The 20140-nt window shown below is 45.1% G+C and overlaps 3 protein-coding genes across 4 annotated transcripts; all 3 read left to right on the forward strand.

Annotated features, from left to right (window-relative positions):
- Positions 1-731: 731 nt before the first annotated feature.
- On the forward strand, positions 732-5382 carry LOC140222504 (protein indeterminate-domain 7-like). Its single transcript, XM_072293198.1, has 3 exons — positions 732-1746; positions 2525-2921; positions 3559-5382. Exons 1-3 carry the CDS (start codon positions 1608-1610, stop codon positions 4487-4489), a joined length of 1467 nt encoding a protein of 488 aa, XP_072149299.1. The 5' UTR covers positions 732-1607; the 3' UTR covers positions 4490-5382.
- A 3164-nt stretch (positions 5383-8546) lies between these two features.
- On the forward strand, positions 8547-13767 carry LOC117852470 (probable magnesium transporter NIPA8). 2 transcript variants are annotated; one of them, XM_034734576.2, is made up of 14 exons: positions 8547-8866; positions 9616-9916; positions 11024-11111; positions 11201-11262; positions 11556-11641; positions 11743-11816; positions 12003-12105; positions 12191-12319; positions 12435-12534; positions 12633-12752; positions 12832-12922; positions 13001-13058; positions 13170-13269; positions 13349-13767. In XM_034734576.2, the coding sequence occupies exons 2-14, from the start codon at positions 9824-9826 to the stop codon at positions 13502-13504; spliced, it is 1260 nt and encodes a 419-aa protein (XP_034590467.1). In that variant the 5' UTR covers positions 8547-8866; positions 9616-9823; the 3' UTR covers positions 13505-13767. The 2 variants fall into 2 exon arrangements, with proteins under 2 accessions (XP_034590467.1, XP_034590476.1); XM_034734585.2 differs by having other exon boundaries at positions 13004-13058.
- Positions 13768-14697: 930 nt separating this feature from the next.
- On the forward strand, positions 14698-16262 carry LOC117852484 (uncharacterized). The gene has a single exon (XM_034734595.2). The coding sequence runs from the start codon at positions 15092-15094 to the stop codon at positions 16037-16039; it is 948 nt and encodes a 315-aa protein (XP_034590486.1). The 5' UTR covers positions 14698-15091; the 3' UTR covers positions 16040-16262.
- The last annotated feature ends 3878 nt before the right edge of the window (positions 16263-20140 follow it).

The following is a 20140-nucleotide window of genomic DNA, read 5'->3' on the forward strand; positions in this document are numbered from 1 at the left end:
CGCTGCAGAACAGCAGAAACAAAACATTCCTTGTAAATTGTACTCCATTCATGCCGTCCTTTTCAGTTGCTGTCTTGCAGAAACTGTAAATTTCTCTGCTCCTTTGTCCTTTCCCTTGTCTGCTGATATTCAGAAAGATGCAGGCCTCAGCTCTGAAACTGTAAATCCATAAGCTGCTGAACCAGGACGCCAGCATAGGGCAGTCCGGATAACGGCTTTGGCGCTTTGTTTGTTCTGTATTCGGTGTCACCGAACGAGCCAGGCCCTCCCTTCATTATCAGTAAACAGTGCATGGCTCCTGGAGAGAAGATGAAACACAGGCACAGCTTGCTCCAGACTCCGGAGTGAGTAATGACCAGACCCAGCATGCTTCTAATGATTTGTTATGTACAGTTCCAAAGGGTATCAGGGTATCAGGCAAAGCTCAATGGCGAAGTGGACGCCGCTCGATTGAATCGAGTTGCAGCAAATGATGTTTCCCTCATGGTTTCGCTACCAGTTATGAGCACAGAAGCCCCATACTTTTGGGCTTCACAAGAACTCGAAAAATACCTGATAACATCCAAGAGGCGAGGTTAACAGAGGTCATAAGGCCAATCCTGACAATATCACCAAATAACCGACAAATTAAAGTCATGTGTAGAACTTTTGAACCCTGCTATTCACCATGGTAGCAAGACGCCAAATCGGTGAACGGTTCATTTGACATACATTTCAGCCTCTTCTGGTAACACAGCTTCTGAATTGGAAGACATGACGTAGAACTCTTCAAACCTCCAGGCTTCATGCAGCTCAGAAAACTCCAAATACTAAAACAAGGGCAGATCTCACAGTTGCACCAAAGAGAGGAGGTTGATACCACGGCAAGCCGGATATAAAAACTGCGGCCAACGTTTGTCTCTTCTGCCGGATCTCACAGTTGGCATCCTCCCTTGTACCGACGAAACCGTCCCCTGCCTGCTCTTCACACAGATCGCCTCAATTTTATTCCTCCATCTGATTGCGACATCATCTCAAGAAAACAACGTTATCAATTTACCACCCAAACAATCCATCTTGACGCTGACAAGCTAGTTTAATCCCCAGGGTGAAACATGACATACATTAGGGCCTCTCCTGTCGATAATTGCAAGGCATACAGCTTTCTAAACTGTAAAAGATCAGCAGCAAAATTACCATCTGCAGTCCACAGTTTTATAGATCTTTCTGGTCCTCCAGATGGGTTATCTTTCTGGTCCTCCAGATGGGTTTTCTATCAAAAGAGTGGCACACCAGGCATAACAGTAACCAGAGTGCAATGAAATGAGCATACAGTAGAACATAGCTCAAGACTACTCTTTTTCCGTGGAGCTTTGCTTAGCAAACTTCAGGATACTGACAAATTCTTTAGAAACAATAAGCGGAACATTCGTGCTGATGAGGCAATCAGATTCGCATTCCATGGGTTATAATAATAGCGTCAGCATTGCAGTCATGATGCTGACTGAAAGTTAAATCAACCATTTCCCTATTGTCTAATTGCAACCCCTTGGTTCCGTTGTGCATAAATCACCATCCCCCTTCACCTTGCTGGCACCCTCTGCAACCAGTATCTGGACTTCCAAGCAATGTCACACACGTCGGAAGAAGAATCCCTGAACAACTTCCAGCAGCAGGCGAAGCTAGAAGCTTGTGCGGCTGGGTCAAGCAAAGGTGACACTGTCATGCCTGCAGTGAAAAAGAGACGAGGTCATCCAGGAAATCTAGGTATGGTGCTTCAATTTTTCAACTAGCACACTAGGTTTCTTAAAGCATTTAATAACATCACTTTTCAACTAATGTTGGTCATCATGCCATAAACAATGAATACATGCCTAATTTTTTTTCCAATCAAGATTGCATGACTGCATGAACACACGTGCAAGTGCAATATAAGAAACTCATGAATGCTATGTTTAAAAGAATGATCTTGGTTATTACTTACAATTTTATGAGAAACTAAACAAAGGAGATAGATGAAGAGTGATCCAAATTTCTGAAGTGCAGTAGAAACTATATGTAACAATCTTACCTTATCCTTCACCTGAGAATCCAGGTATGCAAGAAAAATGTTATTATGCAATGTTGTTTCCACTTTTTACTAAGACACACATGATATAGTGTTTTCACCTTAGATTATAGTTTTCAACAGTTTTTTTTTGTTTGGCCATTAGTATCAGCTATATACCTATCCCCGCAATAGATTGTTTAACTTTGTTCACACTCATTCCCACCAAGAATTGAGATATATAGATGGAACCAAAGGATTCTTAGATATAGTATCATAGTATCATAGTAAACCAAATCTTGCACTTTATGGCACTGTGATTCACTGACAACCGAAGTAGCAAAGAAACATGGACTGTTTGATAGGTCTAAATGTATGACATGATTAGAAGTCTCAATGTATGACATGATTAGAAGCTGAAGTGATAAACAAAGAGAACTTGAATGAGCACTTCAACCTGTAACAACCTAACATTGGTTTATGATATTCCTCTGGCAGATCCTGATGTGGAAGTAGTGGCTTTGTCACCTAAGACACTCCTTGCAACAAACAGATATATATGTGAGGTCTGCCTCAAGGGCTTTCAGAGAGACCAGAACCTCCAGCTCCACAGGAGAGGTCATAACCTACCATGGAAGCTGAAGCAGAGAAGCAGCACAGAAGCTAAGAAGAAGGTGTATGTCTGCCCTGAGCTCACCTGTCCTCACCATGATGCCAGCCGAGCTTTGGGCGATCTCACAGGCATAAAAAAGCACTACTCCAGGAAGCATGGGGAGAAGAAGTGGAAGTGTGATAGGTGTTCAAAGAAGTATGCTGTTCAATCGGACTGGAAGGCACACACAAAGATATGTGGTACCAAGGAATACCGATGTGACTGTGGAACAATTTTCTCAAGGTATGTCACTCTTCAACCAACAACACCATAGACAGTAGTTAAACGAGCTACACTTGGCTGTAGAATGATCAATGAAGTTAACTGTTCTTGTATCACACTGTCATACTTCTGCACGTGTGACTCAATGAAAGAAATGCATGATTATGACTTTATGCATATTATTCTGTTACACAGGCTAAATATTTCAAGGTATATAGTAGTTAACAACTGCAGCTACCAAAACAAAAATGGGCAAAGGATGGGTCCTTGAGTGCTGAGTAAAGCATATGTGTCAGCGCTAGCCATGATAACAAAGGTTTATGTGCTTAAAAGGAAAATATACTCAAAGGAAACTCAAAGTCTGTTCATGTGAAGTACAAGAACTGGAAGGATACTTATTTATGTGTTGCCTACGAGGCTACTCCAATTTAATTAAAAACAAATGAGCTTACCAGTTCCCATAGATGTCACTGTGTCAGCAACTGAAGCAATGCAATGCCAATGAAATATTGAGTTTTGGCATTACTTGACATCATTTAGCACTGATGGGTGTATTATATATGAGCATTTATATCTCACATTTCAATATGAGCATTTATATCTCACATTCAACATATGAAAATTCACGCCTTCAAATTTCTATTGTATGTTTATGCAGAAAGGATAGTTTCATCACACATCGAGCCTTTTGTGATGCACTGGCTGAAGACAACTCCAGGGTTAACCACAGCCTTGCAACAATGGTGGGAAGCCTGCATGGTCACCAGCAGGATATCTTTTCACATGGAGTACCTACCTTCCCCGCTTCACCAACTGATGTGATAGCAAACATGTCTAGCAATGACCATAATTCAGACAGTCATCTGAGATCTTTGTCCCCTTACGCTCTCATTACAAGGAACACAGCATTGTTCTCCAACCAGATATCACCCAAGGATTCAGGCTTTCCACTTGATGGAAGTGCATCAAGCTACCCTTATATGTCCATGAATTCTCCATACATGTCTGCAACTGCACTGCTACAGAAAGCTGCAGAGATGGGAGCAAAGACCAGCCAGGATCCTATATCACCATTGCTCCTAAAAAGTTTCCCAAGTAATGTGACTACTCGTGATCATATGGACATATCTTCTGGAAGCCAAGGAGATTCCCTTGGGAATTCAGCAGCTAATAGTGTTGGCATCAAGACAGCTGAAGATGAGGGCTCTTACATGAGTGGTCGCAGTAACATTCTGATGAACTCACCATGGGTGAGTAGTTACAAACCTACTACAGTGCCTTTAATTGGACTGATGAATCATCCATTTGCCATGAGATCAGAAAAGGAGAGCCCTGGCATATTTCCTGGAAGTCAGATGCAGCACAGCAGGCAGGAAAATATTTCAGGGGTAGGAGATGCTGGACTAACACAAGACTTTCTGGGCTTAGGAGGCAGTGGGAATTTGGAAATGAGTTCTGAGACTTACAATGCAGATGTGACAGCATTGAGCTATTCTGATGAGCAGCAGAAGCCACAGGAACATATCTACTCTTACCATCAGTCATCTCTTGACTCAACTGCTTTGGAGAAACCCATTTGGGAATCCTAATGCAGACATTTTACTTACTCTGGTAGTTCAGCTTCGGCAAGCTGTCCTTGAAGCAGCAGTAGCCGTTAGGCTGGTATTAACACGTGCCAGGCAGTAAAAGCCTTGTTCTGTTAGGCTAAACAGGGTTTAAGAGAGCATTTCTATAGGATGATTAAAAGGGGTAGCTCAGTATCTTGTCTGCATCAGAGTCACCAAAAGGATAGCTTTAAGGAATTTCTGTACTTTCATTCAAGAGATATCAATAAATACTTTGCATTCTGTTGGAAAAGGAAAGCAGGACATGTGGATGCAGACTGTAGAACAATCCATGGGGATCAACAATTTATTTTATTACAGTTACAAATAAGAACCGCATGCAACGGATTTTATTGCTTTTTTAAAGTAGAAAACGTCAGATTTATTGTACTCTTAATATTATGAGGCTTTAGTTATATGAATGTGGTGTTTCCACTATTTTCCCACAACTAATGCCCTGCTCCGGAAGCCATGATCCAAATTCGTTTGGACCCTGAAGTAAATTCACAATGTTGCTTCGTACTCATACTTTAATGTTTTCTACATGACTTCTTTTTATGAATGCACCATGAATACCAATCTATCTACATAGGGGATAAAGTGCAAAAGATGCCAAATGTGCTCCTAGCATTAAGAATACCCATACATCAGAAAGTTCCATTGATGTTGTAACCGGAGAAAATCCAAAAGAGCAAAGTGATGCTAGTGATGGTTGAGCCATGCCTGATCCATAGACCATGGGCGGGTCAAGAAACGGTACGCCAGCACTAGATTGCAAGACCTATTTTATACTGAATCTGATGAAGACATGTCAGTTTTGTTGGCGTGAGAAATTTTTCAGTCGTATACTGTATGCAAGTAACACAATGCCATGCATCGCACATTTGTACTACAGAAACATTTATTGACCGAGGTCACAAGCTACACTTTCAAAAATTTGTATCATCCATAACTCCGAAATATTGAAATGAGATGTCTAGGCCAAACTTGTAGCGACTAAAAATCTAATCTGGTAACTGAAGTTACCTCGATCTAATCCCCAGGCTCAGAGCAATTTCTTCTGGTATCCAACCTGCAAGCATCAGAAATTTCTCTAAGGAATTTCAACTGAAAGCTTAGGATGGGATATTTTTTTCCTTTTGCTGTAAAAATCAGATTGAGGTCTCTCTACCAGCACTCCAGTAATATCGGCAAGTGGGGGGGGGGGGGGGGCGGATCCTCGCCGAGGGGAGAGCCGACTAAGTTAGGTAGGCGCTGTCTCCAACGGCGCCGGAGGATGGCGACCGCCGGCGTGAGGTTGAGCAGCCTCCGCCGTCTCCGCCATGGCCGCCGGCGCTGTCGGTGGAGGGTCCGTCTCACCCGAGACTAGCCGAGGCCCGAGGGGTTTTCACTTGGGCCCTTTTGCATGCTCTGGGCCTTTTAGGCTTGGGCTTCACACGGGCAAGCCGAAGCCCATCCGCAGCTGGATTCCGTACACGTCGGCCACTCGGCGGCCGTGCAAGGCATTCGTGAGCTCGTGACAGCAGACTGCCATCATCGTCCCGTTGCGACCAAACCACGGACCAAAAATGATTGGGAAGCACGTTTGTGTGTGTTTGATTGACGCGTCAAAAGGGTCAATGGCCTAACCACACCCACATGTCACCGTATTTGTTTGGCACACTTCATCACACAGGAGGAGAAAGAAAGTGCACATGTTTGGTGGAGCTAGCTAGCGAGATCAGTTCGAACTCCACACTCCACTGGTGGTTAGCGAACGCGGACGGCCTAACCGACGATATAAGAACAAAAAAGGCTTTGCTTTTGCATGCCAAAACTCGGTAACAACCGTCGGTGCAACAGCTAGCACCTCGACAGCGCGCAGTGGGGATGTACATGCCCCAGGGCCTAACCCAGTAGTAAATCCTCCATTTCCGGCAGCCAAACGAACGTGGCATTATGCAGGCTGTGCAGGCCAAATTCCACATGCAAAATGACCAGTGGGCCCGACAAAAAAACGACGTGGCAAGAATCTGGCCTTGTTTGACCTTCGGGTACGCAGTGGTAAAACCAGTAACCAAGCCTTGTTTGACCATGACCAGCGACTCCCGAGCCGTGGCGATTTGGTGAAGGATCCTCCTCGGAGCCCGCGCGCTGGGTCAACGTTAGGACCCGTTTGGTTCCCTTGCTTATTTTTAAGCAAGTGTCACATCAATGTTTAGATACTAATTAGAAGTATTAGACGTAGACTATTTACAAAAATCATTACATAAGTGGAGGCTAAACGGCGAGATAAATCTATTAAGCCTAATTAATCCATCATTAGCAAATGTTTACTGTAGCAACACATTATCAAATCATGGACTAATTAGGCTTAATAGATTCGTCTCGCCGTTTAGCCTCCACTTATGTAATCGGTTTTGTAAATAGTCTACGTTTAATACTCCTAATTAGTATCTAAACATTTGATGTGACGGGTGCTTAAATTTAAGCAAGTGAACCAAACCAGACCTTACTCACATCGCCGTCGCCACCGGCAGCCGGGGCCGAAGCAGCGACTGGTGCGTGGATGCTGGAAATGGAAGCTCCCTCTCCTCGCTCACATGCTCCATGCCTCCATGCTTAAAAAAGTGGAGGAGATCGGTCGAGTAGTAGGAGAACTAGCGAAGGCACACAAAACCAAAGGGAAAGGGGAAGAACGGCTTGATAATCAAAGGTGAAAGATGCCCGACAACGCGTCCGTACTTCGGAGACGGGCACTGACGACCCGCGTGCAGCTACAGGAGAAATGGGAGCTCACAGATCGTGCTTATTCAAAATTAGTTCTATTTCTACCTAGATATACTATACCTGTATCTTTACTGACGGATCATCCACACTTTATATAGCTAATTATTGTTCATTTAGTAGATGTACAATGTGCATGTGATGATTTTATCAACCTCAAGATTTACTGGCATAGTAAATGGATGTTTATGCGTGTTAGTGTCATCCGCAACCACATCATAGCATGCGTGCGTGAGCGTATTTGTTTAACCATGTTTCTAAAAGAAACCATTCAAAATAATTTGGTTTATCATCAAGTCTTCGTAAGAATTTTTTACATGCTAGATTTGAAAATGGTTATGTTCTTAAATGATGATCCCTTTGTTATTAAAAAAATTGAGTCCCTTCTTGTCTGCGGTAATACCATCATATCCCAAACGAAGACTCCAACCACACCACCATGGAAGACGATTCGAAGCCTAACATGTTAGTCATCTAGGAAATTTGGAAAGAAAGGAACTCATGAGTATTCTAAAAAGTCAAAGCGTCTACCATTTCCCTTTCGTGAAAATACAAGCTAAGGCAGATGTATGGATGAAAAGGGGGTGAAGGACCGATATCCTTGCTATTACAAATTAGATCTAATAATTTTATTTTTCACCAGTTAGTTGGTTTGTACTCTTTTCCGCTATACCAACGAAATAGGCATGTTTGTAGCCGTTCGTTCAAAAAAACGTTACCTATAATTACGATGTTGCCATAATATGCTGAAAAACCGTATAGGAGGGAAATCCAAAACAAAGATGTGGTGGAAAAGGGAAAAGACAAAAAGCAACTGAAACGACAGTTGAAAATTACCGCTACAACATAGAAATCTGAACCTCCGTCCCTCAAGGTTGGTAGCTTAGCTTAATTGTCCCTCAAAGCTAGCACCAAAAAATTGCAAACGAAGCAAAAGATGCTCCAAAGGTGACGGAGCGAAAGTCCAACCCCCAACCGATGGCTGAGACCTTTGTTTCAACTCGCAGAAACGATTACCACTGCTATTCCTGTACTCCATCAGAAGAAGCACGCAACACGAGAAAGAAAGAAAAAGAAAAAAATATTTTTCTCTTGATGATGATGACGAAAGAAAAAGGAATTGGCCGGAAAAGCAGGTTTTGCCCCGGCTGTCCGCCCGCCTGTCCCTCTCCCGGCCCCACCCTTCAGTGGCCCGCACGATTTGGCATCCGACGGCGCGCGCGAATCTTGACGTGCCCACCACCTCTTACCTTTCTCCCCCCCTCACCCCTGCCTTCCTCCCCTCCCTCGGGCCTCCTCGTCCACCACCACCACCACCGCATCGCAGCTTCCTTCGTTGCTCGCCTCGCCTCCTCGCCGCCGCGGCCACCCGAGCATCCCCTGCTCTCAGCCGCTGCCTTCCGCCGCCTCCGCAGACCCTCGTCTCGCCTCGCCGCACCCGCCCTCCTCCTCTCGCGTCCTCGGCGGACCTCGCCGTCAGCGGATCCGGCCGGCGGGGTGCCGTTGTGCGCTGGCCCTGCAGCGCGCGGGCAGCAGTGGAGCGGAGGGCCCCCCTGCCGCCCGCTCCGAGGAGCAAGCACGCGGCACGATTTGCTGGTGAGTTCGTGGAATCCACCCGAGCGTTCCGGTCCCCAAAATCAAAATTGAAATGCGCGCACCAATCTGGGAGCTGTCGAAACCCATTTCCCAATCGTTCCGAGGTTCAAAACCGTTAGGTTGCTCGCCCGTTCCCCCCAATTGTTATTGTTATCGTTAATGTTGCTTCGCTGCACGCGTTTACTGCTCAAACAATTCTATCTGTTTCGTGGGTATTGCTTCTTCTAGCTTGTGTTGCCGCTCGGACTAGTTAGATCTGAGACGGAAATGCCATGGTGCCCATTCCTTTACTTCTGCAAAAGGATTCGCTCCATTTCTCCGTTTTTGATTAGATCTGCCTGGTTTCTGATTCCGTGCCTGGTGCTGCTGCCTGCTGCCTTCCCAATTTAGTTGCTTAGATTGTCAGGTTTGCGCTGTGCTTGCTTAGGATCGTGGGTAGGCCCCCGTTTGGTGATGAACTCACGACAGGTTGCTGGAATGTGAGGTTGTTTCTATCTGGCAAGGACAATAAAAGATTGGTTTGTTGAAAAGGCGAAGGGCTTAGTGTAGCATGCCATTGTTAAGCACAAAACTAGCTGTCCTCCCCAGGAATGTCCATCCTCCACTTTGGCAGCGAGTTGATAGGCCCTCTTTGAATGCCTTGTCAAATGATACCCTCTCTCTTTGAATGTCTCCTGAAATGATGCTATCCTTGATGGCACTCATCCCGATTGTGTGTGTCTGATACGGCATTTACGCCATATTTGCAGGCTGAGCTCCACACTGGTTCTTGGAGGTTTGTGACACACTACTGGGGTGAACACACCCACGGAAAAAAGGAAAGAAAAAAGGAGAGAGAAAGAAAGATCTCAATGGTTTGAAGTCTTCTGCCAAAAGCAAGAGCAATGTGCTGTTGTAGAAGGGGCTTGTTGAAGGAGCATCCCATATATTTGTAGCAGATACCTGTACGCTTGACTCATGGGTGACTGGGTTATAGGGGCGTTGATAAACATCGTGGGGAGTGTTGCCATAAACTTTGGTACCAACCTTCTGAAATTGGGCCATGATCAGGTGGATATTACTTGTCTTTGAATTATGCTCTTAGTTCTTTCTTATAATGTACTGTATATATGCTTCAGTGCGATGGTCAGGGGAAACATGCTGCTGCCCTAGTTCAAGCCACGGGGACAAAGGAGGGTGGAAACACTTAGTCTAAATCCTTCTTTTTTGCCAAAAGAAAAAAACTGAACCCTAGTAATATGTTTTCTGGTTACCAGTTGACCTTTAGCTGATTCCTCTACAGCTTTCATGAGAAAATGTTGTATTTACTCCCTCCGTTCCTGTTTATAAGGCGCACACGCATATCAAGATTCAAACTTTACCATCTTTGACCAATAATTTACTCAACAATTTTTTGTTTTTCAATATAAACTTGACATGGTTGGATTTGTAATCAAATGTACTCTCCAATGATTATAAATTTATAACCATAAATAATATAATATAAGATAAATGAATGGTCAAAGTCTAATTTAGGAGACCGTGCCATGTCATATCACGCCTTATAAACAGGAATGGAGGGAGTACTAATTAGGATCCTGATTAGCTAGTTCTAATGCACCTGAACATGTTGTAAGCTATAAATTTTGACAAACTATAGGGCATCACATCAAATATAGCTTGATCTCCCAGGCCAATTTTGGTAACAGCTAACCTTTGCTGTGTTATTTAAGCATATTTTCTACTCCCTCCGTTTCAAATTGTAGGTCATTTTAGCTTTTCTAGGTTCATAGACATTATTATGCATCTAGACATAAACTATATCTAGGTGCATAGCAAAAATTATGCACCTAAAAATGCTAAAACGACCTACAATTTGGGACGGAGGGAGTACATCAATACTGAACATCCTTTGAAATAAATGTGGTTGTGGTGATATATATGTGAAGATTAAAAAAGAATGACCAACCTATGAAAAACTAGGTAAGAAGGAATATGCACTCAAGCTCATGTTGAAGAGAGCTTGAACTTGGGTGGTGAGGGTGTTCACCCACACGTCCCACCAACTGAACTAGGATCAGTTCCCCTATGTGGATATGATGTTGTTTTACGTGGCGGAACAAATGTTCTGTTTTACCTGGTGGAACAATAAAAGATTCTTTTTGTTTTGTTTGGCAGAGAGAAAAGCTTTCCGCAATTAACAACAGTGAGGGCAATGAAAAATTTGTTCCAAAATCAGTCATGCATTTCCAGACTTGGAGAATAGGTAATCCTGTGTCTTATAGAACTTAGTTACTAAGTTTAGAGTCCTTGGTAAATTAATTAAACTAACTTCAATGCTACATCTGCATTCAGGTATACTCTTTTTTGCTGCTGGGAACTGCCTCAACTTCATGTCCTTTGCATATGCTGCACAGGTTCGTTATGATCTCCTCAAAAGCAAATTTAGTTTAACATGCAGAAATAATTATGTTTTATACAGAAAAGTCATGAATGATTTTGTGTAAACATGTCATGACATTGTGGATTGGCTAGGACTAGCGTTTTCCCATTAGTTCTTGACAAAAAAAAAATAAGAGATGCTTACTCATAGTTTCCACCTCAGCTTGCTTCTTACTTAGAACTAATAATGCATCAATAATGTTTTCTTTTACATTTTCAGTCTAGAGTTGTAGTGTGGGAATTGATGATTTATTTTGTTATACTTCAGTCACTTCTTGCAGCTCTTGGATCAATCCAGTTTGTGTCCAACATTGCATTTGCCTACTTTGTATTGAACAAGACTATTTCGGTGAAGTATGTATGTTTCTTGCTTTCTGGTAACTGGAATGAAAATTACAATCAATACATGGAGTCATGGAATCATGAGATTAATAAAGGTTTTGCTCATGTTCCAGAGTTATGGTAGCCACAACATTTATCGTCTTTGGCAACATCTTCTTAGTTTCCTTTGGCAACCATCAATCACCTGGTATGGTTCCATCCACGATTTCTATTAGAGTACTATATATAGTCCTTATGATAAATTTAAACCTACATTACTTATTCTTGTTTTTGTTCTTAAACATCATCATCATGTAATTGTAGCATCTAGTCTTAACTTCGGTTTTTTCATGGTTCCTAAGTAGATTTGCTGATACTAAAATTATGTTGACAGTTTACACGCCGGAGCAGCTGATCGCAAAATACAGCAATTTGGTGTTTGTTCTTTATTGCATGTCATTGGTATTTGTGGTTGCATTCAACCATTATCTCTATAGGTGAGACCTTGCTCATATAATCCATTCCAGTCTCTTCACTAACAGGGTCATGCTCTCCCTTACCAGTTTTAAAACTTTGTTGCAGGAGTGGAGAAACTATTATTTCAAATAGCTCAAAAGATGCTGGTACATATTGGCGAACAATGTTGCCATTTTCTTATGCTGTTGTATCGGGTGCTATTGGATCTTGCTCAGTCTTATTTGCAAAATCATTGTAAGTTATATTGTATTTCGTCAAGATCCATGCATCTAGTGTTACTGATTCTTTCAGGTTTATTTGATGCTGACTACCATGTGTTGTTTTCCCCTCCTTCCCAATTCCTGTCCAGGTCTAACATGCTGAGGCTTACTATGAGCAGCAGATACGAGTTCCATAGTTTGTTCACATACTCAATTGTTCTGCTTTTTCTGTGTACTGCTGGATTTTGGGTATGACTAACCTTAATGCATTGTTCCTGAGGGCTGAGCCTATTGTACATGCTATTTCTTTATGCACTGATTTCTAATTCAACTCCCCTATGGGACAGATGGCAAGATTGAATGAAGGGCTGTCATTATTTGATGCAATACTGATTGTTCCAATGTTTCAAATTGCATGGACCTTCTTCTCTATTTGTACAGGATTTGTTTACTTTCAAGAATATCAAGTGAGTTCCTGTTCGTGATATCAATGTGAATCTTGTGTTGCTCAATTAGAAACTGAAGGTTCTGTTTTTCCTCTGTCAGGTATTTGATACACTCAGGATAATTATGTTTGTATTGGGCATGACATTCGTCTTCTTAGGGATTTCCTTGCTAGCACCTGATGACAGTAAAGGTTTGTAAAAACTAAAAAGTTGATTTTCATGTGCTTTCACACAAACATACAAGACTTTGACTCCTGGTCAATTTTCAGCAGCTGACACCAAAGATGGTTCGAGCGCCACTGAGGACTCAGTAATTGATATGGACAGGTTCTTTTCCTTGAACCTGTAGAAAGTTTCCAGTTTGGCTCCATTGCATTTTGTGTTCAGTAAAATACTTGAATTTATGGTTTAACATATAATATAACCTGGACATTGCAGAAACGGAAAGATGCAGATGGAGGAGACAGAAGCAGATGATAGCAACTCCTTTGTATCTTCTGTAAAAGTAAAAGCAAAACGTGTATTGTTGAAGGCAAAGGTGATTGTCTTTCTTCCAACAGCTGATTCTACTGTAGATCTGTTACTGGTCTGCCTTCCTCATCTGATCTTATTTGCAGTCGGCATGCTCTATGTCCCTTGGCCTTGGGGAGGAGTCCATAAGCGCTTCGTCGGTGCTTGCAATGCCTATGGTCTCGTCAAGAACAACTGGCTTCAGAGGCAATGACCGGTCGAAGTATGTCCCCTTACGAACCACAGATTGGAGTAATCTATAGCCGATGGTGATCTATAGATACACAGCAAAGGTCTTTACTTTTGATGTTGCCTAGCGGATGCCAGTAAAGTTTTTTGTTGCTTCCGAGGGCAATTATTTGTTCTCCGCCATAGTTAGCTGTAACACCAGTGTATAGTTCAACGTCTTTTACCCCCTTGAAACACTGTCCATACCCAGGTTGTAATTCTTGGAAACAGCTGCCTGTGCTACATACATGTGTAAACACGCCGTTTTAGGTTAAAAACTCAAGTGATTCGATCCGTCTCCCGTTTGCCCAGCTATTACAGTGTGCTTGTGATCAGTTTGATAATAGTTTCTGCACTACCCATAAAATTGATGTAGAGATCTTTCGCTGTCAGATCCCACGCGAAATGGACCAGGTCAAGTTTTACAGGTTGTGGCAAGGTCATGTGGAAAATCTTCCACGATGACAAGGTCAAAACGTGCTTTTCTGACGAGTCGGGAGAAATTGCCTGGCAGAAGAGCTGGCTTTCTTTTTGTGGTGAACTGTGATTGGAAGTTGGTTACGGCCCGCGCAGCGCCAACAGCATTCTTTCTGGTAGTGGTAGGACAGAGGCCGTTCAGAGATGGCTCTGAAAGAGTAGGTTCTTTCCCCAAAGATTATGTTTCCACTCCAAAGGATCGTATGATTCTAGCAAGACTTGTACCCTACTGCTACTGTTTTATGAAACAAAATAGGAATTCGCAAAATGGAGGACCTCCGGGGTTCCAGATAGCCGAAGTCCAGAGCTACTGCCTTGTTTAGTTGCCTGTTTTTGGGTGTCCAAAATCACTGATGTAGCACTGTAACACATTGTAGCGTTTCGTTTGTATTTATGAATTATTGTCCAAATATTGACTAATTAGGCTCAAAAGATTCGACTCGCAAAGTACCCTACTCACAAAGTTTTTGATTTCGTCTACATTTAGTACTCCATGCATGTACCGCAAATTTGATGTGATGGAGAATCTTCTTTTTGCATAGGGTCAAAGTTGGAAGTTCCGGGGAACTAACTCCCTTGTATGTTGTACTATCTGGGATCAAGTTCTTCCTTGCTGCCCTCCCTACCCTATCGACTACCAGATTTTTTGTGCAGGCAATAAATCAGTGGTCCTCGAGGCCGGTAACGGGAACGCGTAGCTGTCTGACAGGAGGGAAACCGAGAAGTTGCCGCGCACCCTCCTCCTCGGCGCCGTGGCGATCGACGAGCCAAGTTGTGGAGCTGCTTCGTTGGGCTGCTGACCCGTCCCGCTCGTTCTTACTAGTAGCTGCCCAGCAGCGTCCCCGTCTGGAGCAAATGCGCTGATGTACTCGTCCTTCCTTCCTCGAAGACTTCTTGCTTGCAGTCGTCCCCTGCCACCGCGTCATCGTGCCCGCCGCACCTTCTTAACCTCCCCAGCTGGCCACGTCCCCTCTTCGTCTCGATCTCGTCACACGCCACACCAGTGCACAACATCTTCTTCAGTTCTTCTCATTTCCTCTCTCCTCTTCCGTCTGCCGTCACGAAATAGTGCACACAGCTTCTTCTCAGTCCTCGCTTCGCTTTTGCTTGCGGGTGCCCAGTTCGCAGATCGCTGTTGATAATTAATGGAGCGCAGTCCGCGCCGGCGGCCGAAGCCGGCGGCGATCGACATCACCTGGGTGTCGTGCCGCGGCGTCAGGTCGTCGCTCCCGTTCCACACGCCCTGCCTCTACGTGTCCGTCTTCGTCGCCCCGTCGTCCGCCAGGGGCGTCCACGGCCACCGCCGGCCACACCGCGTCAAGACGCCCACGGACCGCGCCGGCGGCGTGAACCCCGAGTGGGACGCGCCCCTGCGGCTCTACCTCCCCGACGCCTCTTCGCCACCGGCTGACGAGGCGGAGCTGGCGGCGGGCAAGAACAGCAAGAAGGGCGACGGAGACGACGACGTCCTGCTGCTGCGGTTCGAGATCAAGGCGGAGGTGGCCGTCCTCGGGGACAAGCTCACCGCGTCCGCCGCGGTGCCGGTCCCGGGCCTCGTCGCCGACGGGTGCACGCGCCGCGTGTCGTACCAGCTTGCGGGACCCGACGGCAGGCAGCCCAACGGCGTCATCTCCTTCTCCTACGCCTTCCATGACAGCAGGAACGGCGGCGACGACGACGACGGCCACAGCAGCGACAGCGAGCCCGTCGCCACGCCGCCCTCACCCTGCCCCACGGAGTCGTCGTCGTCCACCAGTCCCCTCGCGCACCCACTGCCGCCTACCACCGCGGCGCCGCGGCTATACCCGGCGATCGAGTGGCCACCGGCGGAGCAAATAATCCCAATCTACCCACCGCCGGTGACGGCAGAAGCTGCGGTCACCAACTCGCGGTACTACCCTCCTCCAGTGGAGCCGGTTGCGGTGTACCCGCCGTCGGCAGGGACGGCGTGGTCCTGCAGCTTGTACCCGCCGGCTGGGGAGGCGGTGCCGGCCAGCGGTATGTACCCGACGGTGGACCTTGCTCCGGTGAGCTGCTATCCGCCGGCGGTGTACGGCGTGGAATGCGGGTATGCGGCGGCGCCGCCGGTGTGAGATGGTCGCTGCTTGTACGCGGGTTTCGTAGTTTGATGATTGACTGTTTCTTGGTGGTGCTGCCCTCCCGCCTCCGCGTTTTTACATGGTACGCGGATCCGGCGCGCGGCGTGTAGTTCTCGTGCCCTGCGGATGTACAGATGTAGAATCTGCTCCTGAATCTTGTACGCAAGTGCGCCCGTTCGGTGGTATTTTTTTATTCATAGTATTGTTAATATTTTAACTTCGGCAACGAAATACGGTTATCATCGTTGAGCTATATGCACGTATATTATCTTGCTCCGAGAAAATAGCCTGACGGGAAAGACAAACAATCCATACCTATTTCATCGGAATCTAATTTTCTGACTTACGTTTCGGATCCATGGTGGTAAACAGAGAGAGAAAATTGCTCAGCTGCCACCTGAATTTGGTCGATTGCTCTGTTTAGCCTCCAAGCTTGCATCTTAACAAATGCATTGCCACCTAGCTCCCCGAGTAAAAGCAAACCGTACCGAGACTAGGTCATACAACAGCGCAAGGTTAGAGCCTATAATGTAATTTCTCCATTTCTGATTTTATTATAAATAAATAAGGAATTCAATTAATTGGTTCTGCCTCGGTATCGAAATATTTACCACTATTAACTTTTAATCACGATGATTCGACCTTTCATCTTATTCAAAATATTATGTAAGTATCATTTTATTTTATTTATGATTATGAAAGATACTTTGAGCATAATTATCTTCTCATATATCTATAATATTTTTTTAAATAAGATAAATAGGAATAATCAAATGTTGTGAGGAAAAGTCACCGGCGATAAATTTTTCGTTAAGGAGGGAGTACATGCCCTCTAACAATAACAAATAAGAGCATGTCCACCTACCTACTAGGTTCTAGTCCTCGTTGGTTTACATTTGAGTGTTTTTTTTCTCCCAAATGAGAGACCGTGTGGTTCCTCTTGTAGTGTACACTGCACAGAAAAGTCACAAGTCCTGGTTCTACACCTAACATTGTGATAGCAACTAAAATAGAATTCAAAGTCAGTGGTAGGCCTTCCGAATTTTTGCTGGAGTACAGACAAGCAGTATACTCTATTGAAAGAGCAAACGGCAAATGGGGTCGATCAATCCTTCTGATTGAATGAAGGAGCATCGGAGGACCTGTGTGGAACACAAGATAAATGGACTGTATGTATGCGGAGCTGTGTGATGGGCTATATCCGCAGGCCACACATATTTGATTTTTTTTGTTTTACGATTTTGCAGAAATAAATAGTCAAACGAAAAATTTGTAGAAATAGATGTATGCTGTTGTACGAAATGGCGGTAGGTCTGCTTCCGCCGGTTGGATCGGCGGTAGGAGGCCCGGAGCGTTGCACATGCATTTCTCGCCGTACGAAACGGCGGTAGCCTGCTTTAGGCATTTCGTATGGCAGTAGTTGGCCTTCCGCCGTATCAAGTGGTGGCAGGCTCCCCCTGCCTGGTTTACTCGGTGTCAGCGGGTTGTAGGATGCTATAGCCGGTTCAAATGGCTATAGCAGAATTATCTCGGGCTATAACTCTGTTTTAATTTTGATGAGTTAATTTTTGTGTAATTTTGTATGATATTTTTAGAAGTGAAATATTTAGTTCCATTGCAATATGTAACTTCATAATTTGAGAGAGGTAGAGTGATTGAACGAAATAATTGAAAATGATTTAACTCCCGGCCATCAGATACATAACTGTTTCCAGCGAGACTACAACGAATCCAAACGAAATTACTAAACCAAGTGGCATGTTGCTAAACCTAGCATGGCATAGGTAATTGAAATAGCCGGGGAAAGAGCCATATCTACTTCCTAGTAGAACGGGCTCTGCGAGGACTGCGACGGCCCAGCTCCATAGTAGCCAGCACCCCCAGAGGATGTTGGAGATGGGGGGGCGATCCTTGTTGTGGTGGTAGGGGCACTTGCACCATGGATCAGTGCAAATTAAGTCACCTGTGATGTCAACCGCCCAAGGATTCGTGTCAACTTCGGACTGAAGATCCTCGACCTTACGCTCCAGATCAAATATCTTGCACTTCAGGTTGTGTATGTACTCCTAGGTTAGCTCAGGAAGTGGTGGATCGACCCACTTGGCGTAGTTAGCCTTGTCCTCCAAAGGGAACTCGTCGATGGGTGCCTCATACTCCGTTGGACCAAACGAACCTAGACAAGTGATGGTTGGAATAGGAGCACCCCCTCCTCTTCCCCTCCTCCCATGACCTCTCCCTCTTGCGAATGCCATAGTTCTTACTCGTGCTCACTGGCGTGGAAGGATATGAGAGTCTTACCTATGCTCAGTGGCATGGAAGGATTTAGGAGGGCGGGTTCAATATAGGGAGTGCTGAGATGAAGACACGCTGCGGCCCCATGTGCTCAGTACACCGTCGTGTTCAATCATCCTGAGAAATGGTACATATAGCTTTTGCAAGTGTAGGGATGTAGGTCTAAGTGTGGAGTCCCATCCGCCTGAGAAGGCATCACGTTTAGAGTTCTTGCAGTCTATAGTGTAGCCTTTTCAGTGAGGGTTCACGTCAATAGTGTGTAGTTTAGGCTTTTCAGTGAGGGTTCACGTCAATAGTGGAAACCACTGTTTGAGTACTGTACTTGCCGCAAAGTAGTGTAATTGGAATAGTGTGGAATCTCAGTACTGAGATGAAATGTTATAACAGTAGAAGCAATAGTACAAGCAATAGTACAATGGCATCCGAGGCGCCCAACATGACAAACCTAAAAGAGCACCTTCGCTAGGATAGAATGCCTTAGGTAATGTAAATCGGTGGAGGACAAGTAACGTTCTACTAGGTGAACCGGGAAAGTTTTTCCTTCCTCGCTATTTTGGAGGAAGATTCTGCCTCCTGCTGCTCCATCTTCTTCTGTCGTTCTTCTTCCTAGAGGAGCTACATCTGATGAGCTTCGAATTCTTCCTCCCACCGTTTGAGTGCTGCCTCTCGAGCACCTAACTCCTCATGTTGTCTCTGCAGTTGATCCTCATTGCCCTTCAAACGGATTTGCCATTGGCAGACGTGTCGTTCTTCCTCAAGCCGAGCAGCACGTGCCACGTCTCAAGCTACTTCCATCCTTCTGTAGTATTGGGCTTTGGTCTCCAGCTGCACTGGCCAAAGGGGCACCCCCCCTATAGGCCTAGCATCGATCCATTCCATAAATGTACATGCCTGCATGTACACTCATTATTAGTTAAAAGAACTGGTACATGTAGAAAACATATGTAAAATGTTTATGAATGGATGTACTGACCATGAAATTATCGTCAATGTCGAGACACTTGAAGTACCCACACCCCCTTTTCCCCTTGGGTCTATCATTCTCGCATACCTACAACCATGCATGGAAGCCGCAGTGACATTTGGGGTGCTCATTCCATGGTGGAACCCCATTTCTCTCTTGCCTCCACAATGACATTTCTTAGAGGGAGACGCAACCTCACTGCAAATGGTGGATTCGGGTTGGGTAGTGTTAGCAGTGCGTTTGAATGTTGGCTGAACGTCTCATATATAGAACGCTACTGAGATGGTCGATGGACCATGTCAATAATGGCAAATGGAAAAGGACATGCATGGACATCATAGCCTGCATCGGTCTAGCTATCAGTGTCTTTGCATTGGCCTACTTGGGAGAGGCGGGGCCCGACCTAGGTGAAGTGATGTCTCGACCAGATGAGCTTTGCCGAGAGGACCGAGAAGAGGGCAAGCACATCTGCTTTCATAGTAAATAGCTTACATAGTACTGTACACTCTAGCGATTCAAGAGCCTGGGCATCGTGGACGATTTTTTTGTTGCAAGCATCAAAACGTACACAACACACACTGGATAACATCGTAGCCTGCACCAGCCTACATAAGGTAAAGGAGGTCCTATGAACTAAATGTGTCCTCTTGAAACGAGGCTCACCGCGACCACGATCACGCCTCGCTGCCCGCTGCGCTACTCTGGTCTGGTACTGGTTGTACGTGAAGGGCTCCGGAGGGGCAACATCGTGAGGCGGACGTCCTGGTGCGGCCGCATGTGGTGTCACGAAGCCCTGGGTGGCACCCTGTGTAGCAGGCATGGGGGCGTCCCCCAACTGC

This window comes from Setaria viridis, chromosome 1 (assembly GCF_005286985.2).
Source record: "Setaria viridis chromosome 1, Setaria_viridis_v4.0, whole genome shotgun sequence".
Lineage (NCBI taxonomy): Eukaryota > Viridiplantae > Streptophyta > Magnoliopsida > Poales > Poaceae > Setaria > Setaria viridis.

Coding starts and splice junctions, on each gene's coding strand:
- LOC117852484 (XM_034734595.2), top strand. CDS start 15,092: ATGGAGCGCAGTCCGCGCCGGCGGCCGAAGCCGGCGGCGATCGACATC.
- LOC117852470 (XM_034734576.2), top strand. CDS start 9,824: ATGGGTGACTGGGTTATAGGGGCGTTGATAAACATCGTGGGGAGTGTT. Junction 11,263..11,555: donor CCTTTGCATATGCTGCACAG/GTTCGTTATGAT, acceptor GTTATACTTCAG/TCACTTCTTGCAGCTCTTGG. Junction 12,106..12,190: donor TTCAACCATTATCTCTATAG/GTGAGACCTTGC, acceptor ACTTTGTTGCAG/GAGTGGAGAAACTATTATTT.
- LOC140222504 (XM_072293198.1), top strand. CDS start 1,608: ATGTCACACACGTCGGAAGAAGAATCCCTGAACAACTTCCAGCAGCAG. Junction 1,747..2,524: donor AGGTCATCCAGGAAATCTAG/GTATGGTGCTTC, acceptor TTCCTCTGGCAG/ATCCTGATGTGGAAGTAGTG. Junction 2,922..3,558: donor TGTGGAACAATTTTCTCAAG/GTATGTCACTCT, acceptor ATGTTTATGCAG/AAAGGATAGTTTCATCACAC.